The sequence below is a fragment of the Scomber scombrus genome, chromosome 19 (assembly GCF_963691925.1).
Source record: "Scomber scombrus chromosome 19, fScoSco1.1, whole genome shotgun sequence".
Classification (NCBI taxonomy): Eukaryota; Metazoa; Chordata; class Actinopteri; order Scombriformes; family Scombridae; genus Scomber; species Scomber scombrus.
The window spans coordinates 5,911,471-5,936,539 of record NC_084988.1 but is presented as its reverse complement, the minus strand read 5'-3'; the positions used below and the strand labels follow the sequence as shown (position 1 = coordinate 5,936,539).

At 40.8% G+C, this 25,069-nt stretch overlaps 3 protein-coding genes across 6 annotated transcripts in view; 2 read left to right on the top strand and 1 right to left on the bottom strand.

Moving 5' to 3' along the window:
- Window positions 1-626: 626 nt before the first annotated feature.
- On the bottom strand, window positions 627-5,828 carry LOC134000693 (tetratricopeptide repeat protein 9A). The gene is made up of 3 exons (XM_062440143.1): window positions 4,701-5,828; window positions 4,141-4,323; window positions 627-1,705 (listed from the first exon to the last, which is right to left on the bottom strand). The coding sequence occupies exons 1-3, from the start codon at window positions 5,191-5,193 to the stop codon at window positions 1,623-1,625; spliced, it is 759 nt and encodes a 252-aa protein (XP_062296127.1). The 5' UTR covers window positions 5,194-5,828; the 3' UTR covers window positions 627-1,622.
- A 1,294-nt stretch (window positions 5,829-7,122) lies between these two features.
- med6 (mediator complex subunit 6) lies at window positions 7,123-11,647 on the top strand. The gene is made up of 8 exons (XM_062440152.1): window positions 7,123-7,180; window positions 8,742-8,901; window positions 9,297-9,388; window positions 9,818-9,900; window positions 10,010-10,118; window positions 10,318-10,433; window positions 10,569-10,596; window positions 10,898-11,647. The coding sequence occupies exons 1-8, from the start codon at window positions 7,159-7,161 to the stop codon at window positions 11,026-11,028; spliced, it is 741 nt and encodes a 246-aa protein (XP_062296136.1). The 5' UTR covers window positions 7,123-7,158; the 3' UTR covers window positions 11,029-11,647.
- A 2,214-nt stretch (window positions 11,648-13,861) lies between these two features.
- pcnx1 (pecanex 1) overlaps window positions 13,862-25,069 on the top strand; it is a 37,128-nt gene continuing 25,920 nt past the window's right edge. For all 4 annotated transcript variants that reach the window (XM_062440089.1, XM_062440088.1, XM_062440087.1 and 1 more), the window contains exons 1-6: window positions 13,862-14,190; window positions 15,978-16,192; window positions 19,004-19,109; window positions 21,549-21,585; window positions 22,482-22,547; window positions 22,649-24,373. In XM_062440089.1, coding sequence (XP_062296073.1) covers window positions 14,038-14,190; window positions 15,978-16,192; window positions 19,004-19,109; window positions 21,549-21,585; window positions 22,482-22,547; window positions 22,649-24,373 — 2,302 coding nt within the window. In that variant the 5' untranslated portion in view covers window positions 13,862-14,037. The remainder of the gene's footprint in view (window positions 14,191-15,977; window positions 16,193-19,003; window positions 19,110-21,548; window positions 21,586-22,481; window positions 22,548-22,648; window positions 24,374-25,069) is intronic.

Here is a 25,069-nt window from a genome sequence, read left to right as displayed (position 1 = left end):
TTTAACCCATTTCACAACTCTGTCTTTTGATCCTGGTAACCAGCCGGCTGCCATCTTGGTTTGGATAAGAAAACTGTTCAAATCTTTATCATGCAGTGAACAGAATATTTTATCCCCAGGTAGTTTGAGTAGTGGTTTTTCAAACATTGCCAGATAAATGTCCTTCTGAGGAACAGATGGTTAAGACTGTAACTTGAATGTACTTCTAATACATAAAAAGGCACAAACTGGGACTGCCTGCCACAAAAATGGCAGACAGACAAAAGCTAGATGGTGGAGACGGACATAAAAGGAGAGTGGATATTCGGCTTCAATTTGCCAAGTGACCAAAAACTCCAAATGCTAATGCTCTGTATCTGCTTGATATGAGACGAGGTAACAGTTTACTATCAAGTTCACCATATCAACTTGAAAGGTCATGTGTCAGTTTGTTTTTACAGCTGCCTTCAAAGTGACCAAAAAAAATCAGTTATCCTTCACTTTAAGATGATTATCTGTGTAAAATCAGGAGGTTTTCTGCCTCATTATGTAATATTTAATTAAAATCAACTCCATGACCCTGCTTAATAAAACCCGAGCCTCACCATGGCAACCACCAAGACAAAAAGGTATGAAAATCATTTCAATCGGCTTTGAATCACTTCTTTATTTACACATGTGCTTTCATCAGCATTTTTCCAAAGACTTTTATATATCTTAAGAGGAACATTTTAGGAAAAATGAAAATTATAACTTGAAAGGAAGTCCACTGCTGCAGCACAACAACAACAAAACAAAAAAAACCCTCCAATCAATAGACACATTTATTACACGCATACCTTTACAGTAAAACATACAGTATTTGTTGATACAGTAAAATGCTGTGAATGAAGTGCTTTGTTTTGGAATTAATAAACAAGACACAAATAGCTGGCCTCTCCCTTTATATTTTCTTATGATTTCTATAAAGTAGCCTATTTACATTTTGTGATATGTCTCTTTAAGTTCATACTGGAATTAGCAACCATGTGCTCATGATGTCCTGCCCAAGTCTTGAGAGTTAAAAACCTTCTTCCTGAAAGCACCTTTTGTTCAGATATTATCAAGAGTATAAAAAAAAATCTCGATCTATAGTAGTAACTTTTAAAAATCAAAAAGTATGGTTACAGAAGAGTAGGTGGCTGTTACTCATTTACTCCGTGCGACTCCAAAGACATCTTGTGCGAGGGCAGGTGTTAATTTACACTAAAGCTCGCCTGCAGACTTGCTAGATTCACTCTGTTGGACTTTGTTGCTCCTGTCTCTATCACAAGTGTTGGCCTGTATGTGCAATGTTTGGACTGGCAGTGCATCAGATTGTAATGGTTAAAACGTACTCGGGATGGATTTACACTAGATAAGTTTGGCGGTTTTGGAGATGGGAACTCAGTATCGGGTACAATTCTTTTTTTTCTTTTTTTTAAATGCTTCAAGCACACAGTGGTAAAGTTCAATCACATAACTGGCAACCAGATGCTGTGCAAGGCAAAAGCAAACAAACATCGATTCACACCGAGACCTCTGACTCGGGGTGCGTAAGGTCTGGGTGGCACACAGTAGGGCAGAAACTTTTGACGGGTGAGAAGTCATCTGACAGCGAGCGCTTATGTCGCCTCTTTCTTTTCCCTTTGGGCATTCCGGCGAATCTTCATCTCTGTCAGCTGGATGTAGCGGATGACATTGGTGTCTGGAAAACAAAGACAGGAAAAAGGCTGATTTATTTCCTGCTCAGAACAGGAAACAGTGCATTAATAAATCCTCCACCAAAACACAGCTCAGTGGTATGTTTAATAGTATTAAGTGGCTAAGGGAAATATTTTTAAAGAAACTTGTTTTTGTTTCCATGCAGTTAAAGCTTATACTGAGGGGTTATGAAAGGGTCAACCGGGCCGACACTGGCAAACAATTATGTCATCATTCAATTGCAACACACTGTAAACATTACCCCAGTTTACAACAACAGGTGAACAATGATAACGGCAAATAGATCTGAATTAAAAAGAGCCACAAGATACACTAGTAAAACCGAGGAAGCTTTAAGTTTAGAATATTTTACAAGTATGTATTTCTAATGTTAAGAATGAATTTAATGCCCAAATTTAAAGGTCAACATAAAGACTACCAAAGGCTGAATAGATTTCAGTTACTTAAAAAACAAATACATGCACCATACCACTATGAAGGAGACCATGTCACAAATGTTATTCTTTTACTCTCTAAAATAATGCAATTAAAGTGACATGTTCAGTTTTGCTCAGCTTCTCATAGCTATGCTTCCCAAATTGAGGCTCTGGGACCACTGCAGGTCCCTGATGGATTTCTAGATGGTCCTCAGTAAATGAGAACAAGTTCAATTTCACTCTGTAGTTGTCACGGCAAAGGAAGGAGCTATAAAACATATTATGTTAATCAGAGGTTTCACTGTCATGTCACAACCAACTCTTGTACTCTTTTCTGGTCTGCCAGTCACTAGCCAGCTATTACCATCCTGTCCGGCTGTAGTCCCCTGTGTTTTCCACTTTTAAGTCATTACCTGACTTCTGCGCCTACCTGCACACCTGTTCCCAATTCCCTAATCAGCTCCTCGGCATATAAACCTGCCCCCTTTTCTTCAGCTCCCTGCCAGCTCATCTATAGACGAATGTGGGTTGTAGATGAAAGTAAATCTGATGCCATTTCTGTGCTGTGCTGTTATAAGCTGCTCCAATAATAAACTTAAACTTCGGAGGAAGTAAAGGAAAGCAAAAGTCACAATCCTCTGTCCTATGAAATCAATAATACTCTCATAATCTCCATTAAATCCTCATGTTTCGATAGCATTCGGCGCTGCGGGATGATCGGCCTCCCTGGGTGTGATGTCTTGCTGTCTTGCCAGCTGGGTGCTCTCTTAAAGCCGTGATTCCACTTTTTACATTATCCTATAATTCTGATTTTTATTTCTATTATTCTTTACTTTAGACTGCAATGCAAGAAATCTTAGAGTTTGATCATTTATAAGAATAAGCTAGCAAGTAATCCCTGCTGGGTACAAGCTCCTCCACCCAACACACCTTCACATCCACACTGTGAAGTCAGACAGAAGCAGTGCGTTATTTTTTATTTTTTGTCTTTTTATGCTCTGTGATAGCACAGCACATAAATTAGCAGCCAGATTTGCCTAAAGGCTCTTTCCACTGAACACATTATGACATGTCACTGTTGTAATAAGAACGTGTAAATAATCAAATCAGTGATGGATGATTTCCATTTATGTGCTTCAGTTTCAGGGTCTTGGTATTGCTTATTCACTGTCATACTGCCATGTCTTGTAATGTAATAACACCTGTGCTTTATCTACTATGTACAGTCACAGTCTTACCACAGTATATATTTGATTTGTCTGCCTGTCTTGACTGACACCTGTTAGTTAACGTCTTTCCTCGCTTTGAACCACTGACGTAGTATTTTGACTTTTACCTTACTTGCCTGTTTTGAGTCCTTTACCTTCACTTGCTCCAAGACGGTCGATGCTACACCTCCACAAGTCTGAGATAGAGCTGTGGTTGACAATGATCTAAATTTTTCTGTGATTAAATCTACTACATGCAGAATTTGTTTTCCTTGACTGTACCTTCTCCCAAATTATTCTGGAAATTTGGTGCAGTATGTGTTGTATTTTAGATAACTCATCTTAACGTCCTTGGGTCAAATTCAAAGAAATCTTTGAAATTTATACCACTAAAGTCAGAAATGTTCAAATTCTACACAGTGGTTTTAATCGAGTCATGATCTGTCCCTGATTTAAACGTCCATCACAAGTTAAATCCAATCTAAAGACAAATATTCTGTAATTATATGAAACAGGAAAAAGCCAAGTAGCTCTTCACATTTGCGTAACTAGAAGCAGATTATGTTTTGTGTTTTTAGTTGACAAATGCCCAAATATAATTATGGTACATTTTCTGACTAATTGTTTCATGACTAGATTCCTTAGAAGGACAACACGGCGCAACACAAACAGATGTGATTCTTCTCAGCACAACAAATCAAACGTTTTCTATTGGATAATTATTGGAAACAGAAATGTGCAGCGTGACTGAGAAGACTTGTTGAGATACTGGAGCTCAGACTGTGAGTACTTACCTGATGGCTCCTGTTTGTGTGACTCCTTCAGGTAGTACAGGGCCTTCTGGAAGTCACCTAGGTGGTAATAGGCCACGCCGGATCGGTACAGAGCTTTGAAGTTCTTTCCCTCCTTGTGTAGCACTTTCAGACAGTACTCCTTCACTCGCTCATAGTTCACCAGCTCCATTTGCAGAAGGCAAGCTTAGAAATGGGAGAAGAGGAAAACAGAGGAGAGAGAGAGAGAGGAGTATTTATTGATAACGCCTCATGAGCTGATGTTTAAGGGGCACCAGAATACAATGAAATCTTTCCTTCATTCTTCAAGGAATAGCAAATATATTGACGGAATTTGCTTGAGGGTTGAACAAATACACAATCATATCAAAAGGAAAAGTGAGGGCACAAACAATGGGGTAACCCTGAGAATGACTCATAGTCTTTATGAATCATTCATGAGCTGTGGAGTATTCCCAGAATCTTTCTCTGTAGAAAAGAGAACAGATTAAGTGTAGAGTGTGAATGTGTGTGTGTAATATGTGTGTAATATGTGTGTAATGTGTGATAGAAATGTCTCTTACCGGCCAAGCTGTTGTAACACTCCAGCTCTGCATTCTCCATGGCCCCCTTCTGCTCATCTGTCAGCGGGCTGGACTTACTGATGGTGGGCAGGAGGGGGGAAGGAGGCTTGGAGCTGGTGTCCGGATCCCCCAGAACCCTGCACAGCCCCTTGATCTCCAGCAGAGCGCGGTGATACTTGCCAATCGCCTCTCGGTACTTCTTATCCTTATAACACTGGGTGCCTTGGCACTTGAAGTCCAGCGCACGCCTCACGACGTCGGCTGGTTCGTTGTGGGAAGGCTGTTTGAGCATCGACCCACCATGATGCCTCTGCTGCTGGAGCTGCTGCTGGTATCTGGCATCTCTGCTCCGGCTGCTGCTGCTGCTGCTGCTGGGAGGCTGAGCGCACTGCTGGAGCCTCGGGGAGCCACCGCCGCCGCCGTTGTCTGTGTGGTTGCCTCTGCCTCCTTCCACCCTGGAGCTGCCGTCGTGCCCAGCTTGGATCACGTTCATTTTCGACGTTGTTTTTCTCTGTACCCGCCCCGACACCGGGCTCTGATTTAGCTGGGAGATTTGGGGTTCCTTCACTGCATCCTCTCGGCCGTATAGTTGCGTCTTTTGCCTGGCCAGCAGTGTCGCAGCTACGTCTTCTCTCTGCGCAACCCTGCGATGCGCGCTCCTCTGTTGTAGCCTATTCTCGTATTTTTCCTCCCAGACCAGCCGATTGGTCGATAAATACAGGACCAGTGTGGTCCTATGGGGGTCCTTTAGCAGGAAGAGCAGAGGTTTGATTTTATTATCAGTTCATCTGGAGATAACTTCATTATCAATTTGTTTAATAACTGGGCATACTGTTTTATTTCAAACCAAACTGGGCGAACAGTTATTTCTTTATTGATGATGTGGGAGATGTTTTTATTATTATTATTATTAATGGTATGATCTCATAAATGAGATGAAAATTAGATAGACCTTGATATTTATCTTGCACTTCTTGTATTGTTGTTGATTTACCATAATAAAATGATTCAAACATCTATCTAATTGGGTCCTCATTTAATTACATGTCTCTGTGACATCCATGCAAATTCTCGATGGGAGTGATTATTCCTTCCTCTATTATCTTAAATATTCATCTCAGTCTCTCGCTCTTATCTCAAATTGGAGGAATGCAGTCCTGTCCGTCATTTCCACAAAGATGTGTCAGATAAACATCATCCAGCTTGTTGTCTCTCGCCCGAGCAGGCTGCTTTTTCTACCCTGACTGCTGGCTTTCTGCGCAGCCAGTTTGGACAGACACATGACGAGCTACATCCCCTAATGACAGGCTATGATGTCATCCAAACTGGAGTTTATGCAGGTTAAAAGGCGGCCAGGAGCCCACATTATGAGGGGGATGCAGGCACTGAAGTGATGAATAAGGTCGCCCCTTTCTGGCACTGTGTGTGTGTGTGTGTGTGTGTGTGTGTGTGTGTGTGTGTGTGTGTGTGTGTGTGTGTGTGTGTGTGTGTGTGTGTGTGTGTGTGTGTGTGTGTGTGTGCAGCTTGTTATTCAGCATGCTTAAATCCATCTGTTCTGTCACATTCTCAGGGAAGTGAACTCAGCTGTCTGGGTGTGTCTCTGGTATTTCAGCTCTCTGGAGCAAATGTTGCATGCTGACCATAAAAGAGGGCCAGGAGGACAGCTATTAAATATGACTGGTTATTAAAAGTATGCTTGGTTTTTTTGTTTTGTTTTGTTTGTTTTGATTTGTTTTTTTATATGAAAGGAGTGTGGTGGATGTACAGTTGTTGTCAAGAAAGATGCACACAAAAATATATACAATATTCAGAAACAATATAAACAAATTAAGTACAACAAACTCATTATGAGATAATTATGACATTTTGCATTTGTGTGTATTTTGTAGTTTAATACCTTCTTAATTTGTTTTTGTTTTTTAAATTGACAACAAAAGGGGGGGAAAACGTTTATATTTACACATTGTACAACACTGTATAAATTCTGGGTACATATGACAAATACAAAGAAAAGTAAATGTACATGTAAAAGAAAATGTACACATTACAACTAAAAATTAATGCTGTAGGGGATCTATATAAAGATTTTTAACATAGCACAATGTGTTACAGTTTAAATTGCCTTTGGTTTTAGGGAGGATTGGATTTAATTAATGCATTGTTTGATCTCATTGCTAAATGCAATAAAGCAGCATGGTTTCTTACCTGTAAATTTACATTTATGGAATTTGGCCATTATAACAATAATAATAATAATAATATTTATCATGTACAAATGAGTGTTATTTTCCATTATATCAAACAATACATTTTTCCCAATTAAATTAATACGTTCATCAGTATTTTCAACCCTAATTTGTGCGTTTCACTCCAATTTAACTAATTAAAGACGTCATCAAAGTACGACCCGAAACACATCAGCTGTTACGTAATCTTTGTGAGACGATTTGTTTACATCATGGCGGCGGTGGATTTCAGAGGTAACCAAATTAAATCCCTGTTGTAATCATTTCATTCAAAGATTAATATTTTTCATGTTTTTTTTTGTTTGGCCACATGTGATAAGTAAACGAGTGGCGTCGTATATTTGACCCTTTGTGATAAAATGAATCTGCTATGAAGACTTTTGTCTTAGCAGCTAGCAGCTAACTAGCAGCGGTTAGCATGTCGGCTAACTAACCAACCAATTAACTAAATGGTTATATTTCCTGGTTGTGGTCATTTCATTTGTACAAACACATACAAGTCTAAGTCAGTTCCGTTAAATGCGGGCTGAGGAAGATTTGTTACATAACATAACTACAAATACCCGATTCAGCTCGCTAAGCTAATGTCTCCTAATGTTAGTGAATCTTATTAATGACAGAGGAGAGAATACCAACTATAAACCCCTCTATTAGAGTTTGTTGTTGTTGATTATATTTGATGCTTTCATTCATTGATTGGTAAACAATTAGAAGCCACTGCTGCTAAAGTACTGGCAGCACTTAAAGTATTCATTTTTAGCCCCAGATTGTGCCTTTCGTGTCTCAGTGTTACTGTTAACTTACTGACAGTTCATTATTATGTTAATAAGAGAGGCACAAATATGAACAGTCAATGCTTTTTCTGTTTGCAGATTTATTAGCAGAAATTAAATGCAACTTTTATCTTGATGGCACTATAGATTTATTTATTTACAGAATATTACAACACGTTTAAAGCTGGAATAATTAAGATAAGATAATAATTTATTACACTTCAGAATAATCTTTAATGAGTTATAGACAATATAACTTAACACAGCTGGGCGAGTGTACAGAACATCTCTTGGTGAAGAAAATGCTGCCAACTGTTTGTCAATCTTTTCTTTTGAGTTTTTTCCTTTTTTTCTCATCACATCCAAATAGATTTGCACTTATACTTCATTAGTCCCACAGTGGGGAAATGTACTTAGAGAGCTGCATGATTAGTCGACTGATCATTTAGTTATAGTAGTTATACCTATGATTAGTCAATTAATGGGTCAGTTATTACTTGTTAGCTATTTTCATAATTGAGTTATTGTTTTAGTAATTTTTAAGCTAAAATGACAAACCTTTGCTGAATCTAGTTTCTCAGATTTGTGTAATTGAAGCTTTTCGTAGCTTTAAACAATAACAGACTGAATATCTTTGAGTTATGACTGTTTGTTGGACAATATAAACAATTTGAAGATGTCACCTTGGGCTGTGGGAAACTATAAGAGGCATTTTTCACTGTTTCCTGAAATTGTATGAACCAAACGATCAAAATAAGGTTTAGTCAGTCATGTTTTCCAAAGTCCTGAAGTCCTAATTGAAACCAACTCGTCTTATACTCTTTGCCGCATCAAAGTGACATTTAATGCTGAGGCCACAATCTTGCGAGTATGATGTGTATGATATTAGTGCCCCATTAATCAATGCTCTAAAAGAGTTCATTATAATACTGAAATCAAACCGAAACTCCCATGTAACCAATATGAATGTACTTAAATCAGCCTGATCTCATTTAATGTTTGACTCTTTGTTCAATTTGCAGACAACCTTCTCGGGATTTCCTGGGTGGATAGCGGCTGGGTGCCTATTCTTAACCCTGGAAATGTGCTGGACTATTTCTCTGAGAGGAGCAACCCCTTTTATGATCGAACCTGTAATAATGAGGTAGTGAAGATGCAGCGGCTCACTCTGGAGCATCTGAAGTAAGTTCATCAAGCACAGTGGGATTTAGTTGGATTTTGCAAATAGTAATATGTAAATAAAGACGATGTGATGGGCGGCAGGGCGAGTAATACATACAATAATCAGAAAACAGCTATTCTGGTGAAGTACTGTTGAGCCAGACAGTCCCTACCAGCTAAATCTGAGCCTGACTTCTCACTGCAATTTAGATTCAAGGACTAAGTGTCAGAGAAAACTAAGAGCAGTATTAGCTCAGAAGAAGATACTGAATGTAAGATTTGTGGCAATGAATCAACATGTGGGCCTTCTACAGTACAATTAAACCAAATACAACATGACCAGACATGTATTTTCTGTTATATCATTGTGTTACATGCCAAACTAAATGCAAACATTGTTTCTGTCTCATTTTCAGTCAGATGGTGGGAGTGGAGTACATCCTTCTTCATGCTCAGGAGCCAATTCTTTATATAATCCGTAAACAGCAGAGGCAGTCACCGTCACAAGGTCAGCAGCATGGCATCTAAAGAATTTAGTTGTGGTATTTTGGTCAGTCAGTGGGGAACATCCACTGCATGTATATATGATATCACAATTACCTACAGTTGTCATTGTTACTATAATTAAGCTTCTATATATTTTACTGAAATAAAAGGGAAATATTTTAATGGAGTATTAGTTGTACACCTGGTTACTGGAGTCCTCTGTATTATTATCTAGCAGATTAAATGTTACAAAACATTCAAGAAGTGTTATATTAATTTTGTTAGAACACCATTTATTGGATTTGTAATCTGCCCTACATTAATGGCTTAATGTCACAAAAAGTAACAAATGTTTACACACTCACACACACACACACACACACACACACACACACACACACACACACACAAAAATACAAATCTTACATGACTGTTTATTTCCACCCTACAGTGATTCCTTTGGCTGACTACTACATCATAGCTGGAGTGGTTTATCAGGCTCCAGACCTGGGAACAGTAATCAGCTCCAGAGCGGTGAGAATTTCTAATATGATCTTTTATGATACATTTAAAACAGTGAAAGTTTATTAAAGGGAGATTCAGGTGTGTGAAACTGAAGACATGTGAATAATATCTATTTTAGCTTTCTGCTGTCCATGGAATCCAGTCGGCGTTTGATGAGTCCATGTCTTACTGTCGCTATCACCCATCCAAAGGATACTGGTGGCATTTCAAGGACCAGGAGGAGAGAGGTTAGGTTTTTGGCACTTCGTTTCAGCTGTGTCATACAGAGTACATTGTGGTACTAACTAACCATATTATACCAAATTAATCAAATACTGAGTAGTACAAGAGCCTGAGCTACAATCCTGGAATATTTATCACAGCAATAGCAAGTTGAAGTTGATTTAGGCAAAATGTGATTAACAGAATGCTTTGTTTTCTCCACAGAAAAAACCAAGCCTAAGTCTAAGAAGAAAGAGGAGCCTAGTTCACTGTTTCAGAGGCACCGTGTGGACACACTCCTCATGGACCTCAGGTCAAAATTTCCGCCAACCTTCTACCAGGTATGTGTCATACTGACTCTGAATTATTCATGTACAATCTTATCAGTCATTTTGCTGGAATCTTTCCTAGAAAAATAATTATTTCATGTTGATGTGATATGTTCTAATTTTTTTTCTTTATTTCTGCAATTTCAGCCTAAGCCTGGTGAGAAGCCTATTCCAGGTATGATCTTGATAGTTATAACCTCTAATTATATCACAATCCTAAAGTTACAGAAAAATTATATAAATATATGCTTTTGTGTGCATTTGTGTTATTATTATTACTCTCTACCCTGAGTCTTTGGCTGTGCTTCTGGATTATTGCCTATGTGTTCAGAATTTTAATTTGTATAAATTTGGCTTAAATATGTAATTTTCAGGGTAGTTTGTGTTCATATTTCAATGTAAATGTAAAAGAAACAGAAGCCCAACACCTCCAAATTCCACAAGTTTCCCATTAATTTTATACTCTTTTGTTACAGTTGAGGTAAAGAAGGAACCGGAGCCTCCCACAGAAACTGTCAAACAAGAGGAGAGGGAGCCAGCCACAAAGTCCTCCGCTCCAGCTCCACCAAGCAAGCCTCCCCCAGAGAAGCGAGCAAGGCTGCAGTGACAGCTGTCTCTCTCACACTCCTGGAGCAACGCAGTGAACAGTCCTACAGCACTAACATGAAGAACAGTTGAAAATTGTTAGAATTTCTGTTCAGTTTCTACAATTGGAAGATCGTCTGCCACTCCGCTCATCCGATCACTTTACAGGATGCTAAGAATGATCTGGCACAAAACGTGTCAGTTGGCCCTCTCGGTGCCAGGACTACTTTTACACTGTAACCTTAGTCTGGTGCATTTGATAGGCTGGCATCATGAACATTTTAGGCAGCTGTAGCACGAACAGGGGTTAACAGCCTGATGTCAGCAGGCATTTCACATTGTAGTGTACAGTGTACACTAAGGATGCGTTTTTTTGATGATCAGCTGACATCAGCATCAGTGTCGGTTTACTGGTGACATCAGCATTATGTTTGTGTTGTGGCAACTATGGAGGACAGTTTCATTCCCACTCTGCTTTTACAGGAAGATGTCTCATAATGCATCATCTGAAAGGCGGTGAGCTTCCTGACATAAGTACCCTTATTTGATTATATACATTTTCAACTGCTTTTGAAAGGAATTCTCCACTTTAATATCTTGTTTTGTTTGTATGTTTTTGTATTAAAGTAACAGCTACTGTATCCTGGTGTGTTTTATTTTGGCAAGTAACAGTCTTCAGTTTTCCTTGGTTGGTTTTCACATCCTCTGAGCAAAATTATCTCAAATCTCTCTATCTCTATCATCTTAAATGTAAGTGAGATCATTTTGATGCTGTCCAATGATCAAGAACTCATCACTTCAGGGCCAAAATACGTGTGTTTGCTGTTTTCTAAGCACCTTTAAATACAGCTTAAAGTATGCCTGCCTTTTGTATAATTACCCTCACATGTAGATGGATTAATCGAATCATATTCATATAAATATTTATTCGTTGGATGTTGATAATAGCATAAAGACAAGATTTGCAGATAAATCTCCATTGTAAATGCTCCTCAACAAATCTTTATAACCTGTGTTGGCAAATGTGAAAAAGAAAACATACTGTACTACTGCTCTGCCCTTAGTTCCCCTTTCTACCTTACCGAACATGATGGTTTTCAGTGGGGGAGACTAAGATTTACTAAAGTACTGTAATTTAGTTCAATTTTGAAGTTCTTCTGCTTTCGAAATTTCTATTTAGTGTGCCTCAAAACTTCTCACACGATTTCATTTGAGTTTGTTCCAGGTGCAAAATAAGTCTACAATATTTCACAGCAAATATTTTCCTTGTTTCCTGCAACATTTATCATCTCACTTCTCCCATTTATCTGGTGACCCACTAAAGGCTGGCTTGCCCCTATGCTGGGAACCACCAGACTAAACTACTGATCTGAAAATAAAGCAGTTAAAATTAGCTCCAACTCAGCTGGCTGCAGTAGTGAAATGCCAGTTACACTGAGGCATTAGTATTAACTATGTAGTAATGTAATAGACTATTTCATGATTTACCAGTCACAGGGGCTTTTTTCTTGCAGAACGAGTACTTTTGATACTTTAATTTGCTGCTAATGCTTTTGTGCTTTTACTTATTTAGGGTTTTGAATGCAGGACTTTTAGTATTTTTACATAGTTGTATTGATATTAGGTAAAGCATCATAATACTTCTTCCACAAATGATGGACTTTGCTTATTAATTTTACAAAAGGATATGAACTGAGAAGTGGTGGAAGTAACTAAGCACATTTATTTGAAATACTAAACTTCAGAGATAAATAGTGTACTTTCTACTCCACTACATTTATCTGTCAGCTTGAGTTAGTTTTCAGATTTAGATTTGACACAATGGATAATATAACAAGCTTTTAAAATTAAAGATGAAACTAGTGGTTTACAACCTTTTTGTCTTTTGACATCTAACAAAAAGCAGTGTGTAGTCTGGGTCACATTTCAGATGTCTATGAGTTGTTAACAGCTACACCAAATAGTGATTTTTCCCCTCTAAACTTCTCACATTGTTTCATTTCAATAAATGTTCAAATGATCCAATATTTCACCAAAAATGAAAGATTAGAGGAAAAAATTCAAAAACTGAAAACAGATTTGTGTATCAGAACTTTGTTTTTCCTCCTTTCTCCCATTAATCATCTCAGGACCCATCAGATTCATCGTCTGACCCTTTATATGGGCCTGACCCCTATGTTTGGAACCACTGTACTAATCTAGCCCACTGTATGTAAAGTAGTTCAAACTAGCTCCACCTCGAGCAGCTATAACAGTAACCCTATTACACACTGATGCTTCACTATTAGTAATCTACTGATGTCATACTACATAATAATACATCATTCAAAGGGACCCAACCACTACTTTTACTGTAATCTTTCAACTACATTTGCAGTAATGGAGTATGTTTATATTGCTTTATTGGTGCTTTTACTTCACTAAAGGATTTAAATACAATGCATACTTGATATTTGATGTTTTTTGAAAGCAATGGGAGAGTAAAATCACCAGGTGTCGCCATTTGGTCATATATCTTTCCAAGCCTCTAATTGCCTAAAATTACATTATATTTGATGCATTAGTGATCTCAGTGTCATGCTGAGGTCAGACATGCTTTATCACTCACACACACACACATGCATTTACACCCAGGAGAGGGAGCTAAAAGGACAAAATCATCACAAACCAATGAATGCATGCTTGAAAAGATATATATATATATTGGTGTGGTGTGTGTGTGTGTGTGCAGGGCTGCTTCCATGGCTACTACTGTGTATCAATGCCACGAAGAAGAAGTGAGTCGCAGGGCGTGGTGGGATAGTAGTCTCCTCTGCTGGGAGGACTGGAAACAACAGTGCCCCAGCTGGCTGGCTAGCAGCAGCAGCAGCAGCAGAGAAGATGGCTGCAGAGGGGATTTTCAGGCCAGTGTCTGAAAACAGAGCACCGTTTGTCATGTTCAGCGACGACTAGCCAGCGTGTCAGCCAATCCCCCCCACCACCCACCACCACCTAGGTCGGTCGGATTCAAAAGGGGATACAACACAACAACATGGGGTCGCAGACGCTGCAGATCCTGAGGCAAGGGGTCTGGGCTTCAATCACAGGCGGGTGGTACTACGACCCCGATCAAAATACCTTCGTCAACGCTTTACATCTGTATATCTGGCTGTTTCTGCTATGTTTCCCCTTCACACTATACATGGTGAGTGTTGTCGCTTCTCTTTTTAATCCCCCTCTTTTCTGTTTTATTGGGGTATTTTTTTGTGTGTGTGTCTTGAGTGTTTGTAAGTTACCAAGTGTCCATTAAGGTTAGCTGCCATCGGCCGGTCTCTGTCTATTATCTGGAGCGCAGACAATGTAATGTGTCGCTAAACTAAGCTAAATGTAGCCAAATATTGTCGCTGTGTTGAAAATAAGCTACTAAATCACTAAAGTGTTGGGTTTAAACCTGGTTGAGCTTGATTTAAAGGGTAAAAATGAACAAAATAGCCTCCAAATGCCTCCCTTTTAAAGTGTAGTCTCCACCAACTAGATGGGACCCAAAAAAGCTCTTTTGTCTCATAAATTCAGTGTTTATTTCTCACTGTGGATGTTACATTTTTGGGATATGTTGTCATGGATAATCAGTCGATTACAATGTGCCAAGCTGTAATCAGTGAATTTAATTTCCCCTTCCCCCCCCCACTACACCTCCTCCTCCTCCTCCTCTTATCTATTTGCTTTCCTCCTGTCTGTAGTGATTTGTGGTATCACCAGTTTTCAGAAGCTACCAGCTGTGACTGCAAGAGCACAGCTGACAAGGATGCAACAGCAATCTGACAATTTTTTAGAGGCTCGAATGTTATTTTATTTGTCACATAAGATCTTTTGTTGTCCTCTTTATTTATTAAAGCTATTATGCATCATGTGTTTACTTTAGCCCTCTTTCTTAGCCCCCCCCCCCCCCCCCCCCCCTAAAAAAGGGCTTGACCCATCATCATCAGCAGCAGGTATAGTCTAGTGCTTGTTTATTTATGTGATGTTTGTCAAATTATAACACTTGAGCAGCTGAGGGGGGGCGGACACAGATCAGGTTCACATGTCACTTGAATGATTCTTCTTTTTTACACAGATGCACCCTCTATAATAAATGAACTCATATCAGGAAATGGCTGTTTGCTAAGCATACTAACTTTCTATATTAAGAAGCCCGATGTTTCAAATTGGGTCTGTGGTTTCCGTTCTATTCCTGGAGTGGAAATACATTGGTCAGCTCCGTGGTTTATATATTGCGCCACAGGTTTCGAGCGGTGCTGGTGTTTCGTCGTCGTAATAACTGCAAACAGATGCAGCAGGTTATCTCAAGGACGACAGTGAAGCTAGAAGCTGGAGCTCGGACACCTTGTGGTAAACACACAGGTGCTCAGCTCTCTCTGGATAGCAATTAATAGAGGCATTAAAATGATAATTGAATGCAGTAATGCCCGTATGTGTCGTAAATAATAAGGCATTTTTTGGCATGTTTTTTTCTTCTTTCAGCTGTGTTTAGAGGAGAGACAGCGCTAGAACTTAGATGTAATAGTTGGTTACAGCTTACAGGTTCGATTCCTGTCAGGACTTGATGTGTCAGCTGTGGCTCATAATGTCAGAGTAACCTTCAGCGAGACTGAGCTGCCTACCTGCTGGCTCATTGTCCTTTTTGGATCAACATGACAGCTAAAATGTTGACAGGGCTTTTTAGAAATGCATTTCTGCTTCTTTTCTTTATTGAAAAAGAGACTATAAGAAGACAATAATAATAATAATATGATGTTATAGTTTAGCAGGTAAGTCAGATTGTGGCTCTGAAGATAAATAAAGGAAAGAAAATAAACACAAGATATACTACAGGAAGAAAAAAAGGGTGCAGAGCCACATAAAGTACAATTAAAAGCCTATCTCGTTCCATAGTAAGTATAATTTAAGTATCACTCTCTCACAGTTAATTTCTGCTTCTTTCTCTAATCCCAGGCATTGCCGCCAACCATGGTGATTGTGGGAATCTACTGCGGTGTGATCGCTGCCATGTTTCTGCTGCTGAAGACGGTGAATTACCGCCTCCACCATGCCCTGGATGAGGGGGAGGTGGTGGAGCACCAGGCCAAGGAGACGCAGGGCAGCAGAGGTGGCACAGAAGGGGCCAATGACGGCGGTGTCACGCGTCGGGAGGACAGCAACGGCCCGGGGTAAGTTCACGCCCTCCTCTACCACCTGACGAAGGATATCTGGGGATAAAAGACAAAGATGCTCCGTGAGTGTGAACAACTAATCTGCTCAGATGATGAAGCAGATAGTTTTCTAGTAGGAGTATTGTGCATGAGGTAGAAGATGTCACGCTTCCTCATCAGTGATGGTGAAGTGTCACATGGAGCATGATTGTGGAGTGAGTCAAGACACTTAAAGGTGATGTAATCTGGAGTTGACTATTGGATCTGAGGTCAAAGGTCCAGTCCTTCACTGGTGATGTGCAGACGAGATTCAGGCTGCTACGAGGAGAGTCAATAAATCGCCTTAAAGACTTCCAGATAGGTCACGTCATGTCCATCTGTAACGAGGAAATCACTTTTTTAAGATTTTTATTTTTGCCCCATTTGACCGTAATTTGGAAAGAGCACAACTGATAGAGACAGAGGTTTGTAGGCTGGGATCCAGGGTGCAAAATCAACTTTTTTTGTCCACTGGCCAAGTGTACAGAGAATGTACGCTCAACAGATTACCATTGTTTTTTTTGGCTGGTGAGTGAAGCAAATTTACCAGCCATTTTGCATATTTTTCCAGCGTTTGGCTGATGGCTGTTGCTAATTTTGTGCCCTGCTGGGTTCAATTGATACAAGCAGTATGAGCCACCAAGGCACTCTCGGGGAAAATTACTTTCACAGCAATTACTTATTTCTTGTTAGATTATTTGTTATTTGTCATCAGTTTGGTGTGTGTGCTGAGAAGTGAGTTGTGAAGCATTGTTTTTAAAATGCATTACAAGACTATTGACATATTTTTTTGTCACTTTTTTTTGCACTGCAGCTCTCGGTACATGCTATTCAGAGCCTTACATTGTTAGAGTGCTCCAGCCAAAGTGCTTCTAGGATGGTTGAAACAGTTTCTAAAAAAAACTAAAACCCACCACCCTCCCACGACGTCGCTGACAGTCCATCAATACGCCCAATTTACACAGTGAGACAGGTGTGTCTGTGTGGAGCTGAGAAAGGAGAGGGCCGGGTTTGAACTTCTCCCTCTGGGTCTTCTTGCACAACTTCTGGCACTTCTCAAATCTGCAAATGAGTTCAAAACTCTACGAATGCCTCCAGGAAACATTGTCCAGGAGTTTCTTGCATCGTTATCCTCGCATTTAAAGGATGATTGCCTCTCTATGTTGGCAGGCTTTTCTCAAGTGTCTGCCTTCAAGTGTGGTCCATTTGGAACAGCTATAAACACATTGAGCTTCTCTTGTTGGAGCTAGTTCTGTTCGTGCCTGCCTATATATGTCTTTGTATCTGCTTTGCGTGTGGACACATTAATATTAAGAAAAATTAGAAAATCAAACCTTTTACCCTTCTTATTTATTCATGTACACGTCATACATACACACCAGCTGCACAATACGTTAACAAAAACCAACCAAAAGTACAAATGCAAGAAATTGAACTAATAACAAACAAAAACAAACCACCAAAAATACAACAAAACAGCAACAACATCTGGTGTTCATTAAGAATGAATTAACATTTCAAATAATAAAAGGCCTAAATTCAAAACCAAGAAAGTAAAAGCCTCATTTAACAAAAATCTCTCCATGACCATATTTCTCATAAGTCAGTCTCTCCAAAGGAGAAAAAAAAGTGTTAAGTGGTCTATAAACATCTTAAAGGTAGGAGGTGAATCACTTTTCCTTAGAGTAAGTATACATCTATATGAAAACCTTTTGCACTTTTAATACAACAGGTTCCTTCAGATTTAGACTTTAAAGGTTCTTAAAGCACATACAGTTCAACATGTGTCCCATTATTAAAGACAGGTATGTTGTCATGGAAACATGTGCTAATAAAGCTTTATTTAGGGTAACTAATGAGCTCATCAGCATGTGAGTTATGCTTAGTATAATGGTGACTGTGATGCCTCCTTTGATAAAACAATATTAAAGAGTTATGCACATTTAAAAAAGCTTTATGTCATCCATTACCGAGAAATAATGGGTACTGTAGCGTATTACAAAGCACCAAATAATGTGTTACACCACCTCTGAATGCCAGCCTCCTGTCTATGTCTCTTTTTTTTAACGAAGAGGTCTAGCTCTCATTCAGAAGGAACAAAAGCCAGAGAGGTTGCAGCATTTTCCTGCCCATGACTCGGAGAAGTGACTCATATTCACATTCCAGAGGGAGCGCTGAGCAGGACGCTGAGAGAGGGGAAAAGAAGGCAGCGAGAAGAATGAGAGCTCTTGACCACAGGGGCAGTTGCAGTCGCAGCTTTGCCCGCACATCTGGAGTTACATTCCAGGTTGTTTGAGTTTACAGTAGAGCAGACAAGCTGAGCTGGAGTTGATTAAGGTGTTTTTGCACTAACTCACACTCTTTTTTTTTTTTTTTTTTTCTCTCGCCGGTTCTTTTTTCCCGGTTCCACTCTTATTTGCGCTTCTTTTTGTAGTATGACATGGAGTGTTTATTTTTTGTGGTTTGACCCGTTATGAAACATTTCTTGGCATATGGAATGATTTATAGACAATCTCCTGCAAGTTGTTTGTTTCGACATACCAACTGGTTAAACAAGCACATCTAGGCTAAATATAGGCCTGGAGAAAATTTACATGGCGGCTTGTGTCTGTTTTTTTGCTCTTTCAGTTTACATTAAAAAAAAAAAAGGATGTAAAATACAGGCCTGCTTTATCAAGTTACATTTCTCCCCTGGAAGAAGAATCAGGTTGGCTGAGTGAATTGAAGGAGGTAAATAACATGTAATGGGATGTTAATATGCTCTTTATGTTCATGTGTCTGTCTGTACAGGGACCCTGGAGGGGGTATCGAGATGGCAGACTTTATCAGGCAAGAGACTCCGCCAGTGGACTGCAGTTCCAGGAACTCCTATATTGGGATGGAGTCCAACCAGCAGGTAAGCAGAGCGCTGGTATACTGCACACTGCACACTGCATATTGTGTACTGGGACAAGTACAAGATGACCCTGATTTCATAACACCCACCCTTCCTTTTTAGTAGGCAAATGCATGAATATAATAAAAGTAATCTAATTTTGATTTGACTCACTTAAAACCAAATAGAGCAAACAGTTTAATTCCATATATCATCCCAGAATTAATTAATCTGTGAGTACACTATATTAACCGACCATCATTTGTACTATTCTACACAAATGTGAAGAGTTGCAGAAAGACAGACGGGGACAGATACACACAGACAGAAATAGAGTGTGTTTAATGCCTAATGACATTTATGTAGGGTTGGGCACCGAACTCAGCTGCTTTTAAGGTTACTGACCAAATTACGTCTGTACTACTGAGTGCCTATTTACATTAGATCAATTGGTGCCAAATTTCAGTACTTTGATAGTGGGTTGTGTTGTGAATTCATATAAATATTGATAAGATTCCTCATTAGCCTTTTAGAAATCCCTCCTTGTTTACTGCTTGTTGGTGAGATAGTACACATTAGAGAGAGAGAGAGAGAGACTACTCCCTAAACCTACAGGTTGTTCAAATCCAAGTCAACACAGTCGAGATGAAAACAGTCTTTTCCCCCATTTTTCCCCTTTTTCCCAACCCCACTAGTAACTAACCTAGACTGACTCCTAGATCTTGGGAAGGATATCACATGTGTTTTCTTCAAGACACACACGACAGCGTTCTCACGCTCTACCCTGATGACTGTGACAGGCTGGAGGTTGTAGGGACGGGTTTGGAAGAGGAGAGGGATGTAGGGAGGGGTTTTTATTTCGTGTGTCACAATAAAATGTTCCAGATAAATGTTGAAATTCAGAAGTTTGACGTTATTTTTTGTTGTTGCAAAGAGAGTAAAATACCAAGAAAAGGTACAGTTGGGTTCGAGTATCGATGTCAGTTCAAATGTGAACCCTACACTTATGGTTTGTCCTCGAATGTAAGACAACACCATTTTTTTTCCAGCTGTAATTTCCAGGGGAAAAAAACATGATTTTATTACTGGGCCAACAGTGTGTTTACTGTCAAAGTTCTGTTTAAGGTCATTGTAAACAGTACATCCCTTCTGCACTAAAAGCGAGGTCCAGCAAAATGTTGGCCTGCTCCTAGTGAGCCTGTGTCTGAAATGACTCCCTGTTTACTAATGTATCATGCTGAAACAATTAATTGATTAGTAGGTAAATAGAAAAATTGTTGTACATGCACCCCAGTGGACTACTGGCTGAGACACATGCCACATTACATGGACACGACACCCGTGGATGGACTCCAGCAGCGGGCCTTTGTTGCATGTTATTCCTCCATGTCTCTGCTGTTTCGTCATTTATCCAGAACAACATGTAAAAAGATTTGCTGCTTTGCTTTGCCTTGTATTATTATCTTATTATAATCTGCTGCTCCCTTTGCACATGTACAATCTGTTTCACACTATTTGCACTACTTTGTAAATATACTTAAATATATCATTGCCTTGTTGCCCCACTGTTTGTACTTGAAGCTTTACAGCAGTTTTTTTTAGTGTGTTTTACTTTTTAGTTGCACTGTTGTTATATAAACTCAATGTACTGCTCCCTTATATAAAAAAGAGTATGTATTATGTAGGATGTAGTGAATGTGGACGAGGGAGTGATTTTAGACACTGCCTAACTGTCTTTGACACTCTATTTATCACCAGTTAATGTCGCTGGTGGCTACAACCAGTGTTTGAATACACCAGTTTATTCAGAGCGTTGTTCTGTATCACTACTTGTGTTACAAGTGATAAATGATCAATTAACTGCCTGTACATGCTACTGGCAACCATTTTTCATCTCTCCACAAGCAAGCAGCAGGTCCTGACAGCTTTTAATCCTTTTTCCTTTTTAGTGCGATGTGAAAGTTAATAAAAGTTAGAGTTTAAAATGATCTTGTTTTTTATTACGGCTGGACTAGATGAAGGAGGTGTGTGTGTGTGTGTTTTAATTAGGCATGATCCTCACATAGCTTGCTGTCAGCACATATCTCCTCTTTAATATTCAAAAATATTTAGTTGTTTTATTCTGCGAGATATATTTAACCTCTGAATCCCCATGGGTGCCGTGTTCTGTGTCTTTGTACTGTGTCCTTGAGTCGATAATCAGCCAGCATGTTCTGCTCAGCTGCTGCAAGCCGAGCAGGAAGAGAAGCCAAAACTTTTCTATGTGATGCGAGTGAAGAGGCGCCGGCTGTTTGCAAAGACGCAGTTCATGTCCTCTTTAGATATTGTATCCCCATAAAGATCACACATCTTGTCAGTTTGAATTTATGAATGATTTTACTTTAGAAATGATCTTTGGATAACCTGATGTTTTTCAAATGATAAATTGCCTCCTCACTTATCTTTTCATTCAAATTTCAGATTGCGTCCAGCCATGGAAGAGCAACAGGAGCCAAAGGTACCTCAGACTGCTTGCTCATGTATACCTAAATTAAATCAAATAAATCATAAGTCTTTGATCTCTCCACCTGTACACCTCTGCCAATGTTAAGGTGAAATCCTTTCACTTGTTAGAAGCACATTACGATTCAGTTAATGTTTTCCAGTCGTCTGGTGACCCTGTGCGATGTATTTTCCTGTTGTGGGATCACCACATCACTGATCATGATCACCCCCGCTAAGCAGGAGATGAGGTCTGACTCAGCACTACCGTGACCTCAACAGTCACTCTAAGATGAGGCAGCTTTAGACAGGCACTGCTGAGCTCGAACAACAGAAAAGCAATATGCTGTTACCATGGGAGTCATTCTCCAGGCCTTTATTGAGACACTGAGAGGAAGAGAGGAAGTGAACCAGTTGCTCTGCTATGGGTCCATTGTACCGACGCTGTGTTGTCTGAATAATTCAGTGAGTGTGTTTGATGCCATTATAATTAGCTGGCAGTTTGTGATGACAGGAAATGGTCTGAAGTTGAACAAGGGCTCTGCTGGGGTTTAGCTTTTTAATCTTCTCTTTAAGGCTTCCATCCATTCACACTGTCCTTCACAAACTCCCAGGAAGTCATGGTCACTCTGAAATAGAGTATGGAGACACACTAATTGGGAAGAACGCTATTTTAAACTGTTTCATCTCTATTCAAAATGTTATCTTTAACAGCCATTGGGGCATTCGAGAAATCTTTTCTGTGCTCAGCCTGCTTCTTAGAAATAGTGTTTCTGAGAAGAAGAAGAAGGAGAGAGGAGTGTCTATTACTTTAGCTGTCTGTAATGTGGGTGCCTAGAGATACTGGTTGTGAAAGTATTAATAATTGATTAACCCTGTCATCTCTTAATTGCGTTCTTTCTGTCCTTGCAGGAGATGTGGGAAAGACTTCAGATGACATCAGTTTGACCCTTGTTGAGAGCTGCAGTCATGATCACGGTAAAAGCAAGCATGGCACTCACATGTAAACAGAAAACCTGCTTATGTTACTGGCTGTGACGTTTCAACACTCCTAAATTTGTATCTTTGTTTCATTTTAGATCTGCTATCAGACGCAAAGATGTACTGCCTTGTTCCCAATGACTCCTTCGCCTCCCTGCAGCCCTCGACCTCCTTGTGTCCTTCAGAACTGTCCAGAGAGCCTGCTGATCTCTGTAACTCTGCTGCTTATCACTTCAGCCTGTCGCACTCCTCTTGTGACACAGAGGTGACCACTAATGCATCCATGCAATCTCAGACCTTTAGAAAGGAGCTCCGTTCTCGGGGGCTACCTCGGACCTCTAGCTCGGCGGGTTCTGCTTTCCCAGACCCGTGTCTACCAGACTTTGCTCTATACCCTCCGCCGAGGAGAGGTGGCCTTGACCCTGTGTCTGAGCTGGAGACTGCGAGGCCACATAGGCCAGGGCCGTGTGATAGAGAGGGGAGCGAGCGGCTGTACCAGCAGGACCAAGCTGTGGCCTCGACATCAGGAATAGAGTGCTATAGACACAAAGAACCACGAAGAGTAGCCCGCTCCGCCTCCAGGGAGGCCGGGGAAGGTAGCTCAGGTCTGTACCAGGTGGAGGTTGGTGGCAGTGGGAAAGGCTCTGGTAGAGGAGGAAAGTCCCACGGAGGGGAGCGCAGCGCTGATAGCCTGCGGAGCCTGAGTACTCGCAGCAGTGGCTCAACTGAGAGCTACTGCAGTGGCACAGACAGGGACACCAACAGCACTGTCAGCAGCTTCCACAGCGAACAGACCAGCTCTACACACGTGGAGAGCCTGCTGTCACTTTCAGGGGACGAGCGCGTACGGGACAGAGGAGATAATGCATCTGCTTCTGTAGACGGCAGGACTTCTAGCCTTGGTAGTATTAGCTCTCGAGGTCTCAGCAACCTGCCCTCTAGGGAGGCCAACAAAAACCCTCATGCCAATGAGTTGACTGCTAAACAACCTGCTGACACTCCGTCCTCAGCAGCCCAAGAGCTTGTAGAACCTAGCAGGTGCCAGGATGAGCCCGGCATCAGGACCAGTGCTGATGGCTCAACTTGTGGAGTGGCCATAGAGCAGGAGCAGGTGAAAGACGACCAACCAAAGTCAGCCAATCTTGTTCAGAGGACTTCTTCCCTGTCCACAGGGCGCAGTGGACGTCGACGGACTGGCAAGAAAAGGGCAAGTAGCTTTGATGCCAGCCGTCACCGGGACTACGTGTCATTGCGTGGTATGGCCAAGCCTTGTAGTGCTGTGTTTACTGGGGGTGGAGAGGAGGACTCCAGTGATCAGAGTGAACTCAGCTGCGCCTCCAGCCTCCACTCCACCCACCACCTTAGCACAGACAGTTCCTCCAGCACCACTTCCCGCTCCTGCCACTCACCAGAGGGCCGCTACAGGGCCCTGAAAGCCAAGCACATCGCAGCCAACGCAGCCTCCTCCTCCACGGTTAAAGCTGCAGCAGGATCCGAGGCAGGAGTGCGAAGCGGAGGGAAGAGGCGCACCTCTCGCCGCACCCCCAGCACAGGCAGTGCCAAAACGCATGCTAGAGTGTTGAGTTTGGACAGTGGCACGGCCGCCTGCCTTAATGACCCAAGCCGCCTGGGAGCTCCAGCTGGGCCTCGACCCCTTACCACCTCCAAGTCGGACCTGGAAGCCAAAGAAGGGGAAGTCTTGGATGCGGCATCCCTGCTGGGTCGGGCCTCCCAGCTGGAGTCGGTGACCCGCTCAAGAAACAGTCTGCCCAACCAGGCAGCCTTCACCGAGCCTCAGGATGCTACTGCTGCTTCTCTGCGGGGTACGTACCACACACAGCGCTCTAACATAATGAACACACTCCACTCTGTCTGGCTTACTACTAGTGTTTGATGAGTAGTTCACATTTTATGTTTGTCAGTGTAGTGACTCTAAAATGCATCACAGGACATTTTAATTTAGTTTCACCCTGTGGATATCCAGATGTAAAGATGCTGATTACTTCAGTTGGTCAGACAAACATACAATTGAGTGGATTATCCTCAGAACTGCGTCATACTGATACAGACAGAATACAGACAGCATTATTAGTTTAGTTTAGGGCCGGGCAATATGGATAAAATCAAATATCACAATATTTTATACCTTTAAAACCAGGAAAAGACAACTGACGATATTACAATATGCCAAACTAGCCAGTCAGTTACACCAAGTGGGTAAAAGGCAAATAATAGAAAAAACACCTATGCTATATCATGATATTACAATATCCAAATTCTAAGATGATATCTAGTCTCATATCAGGACATCCCTGCCCAGCCCTACTCTAGTTTTGTTACCTTTTTGCTTATTTGCAGGTACGGTTTGGTTAAGTAAAGCTGAATGATGCTTTGGTTGTGTATTGGAAACCATACGTCATGCTCATTTTCACTGGATAGCTGTAGTCTGGCCTGTTAGCAGGAGCACAGTGGTAGAAAAGACAAACATTCAGACGGTGTTGGGTGTAGCCCAGACAAAA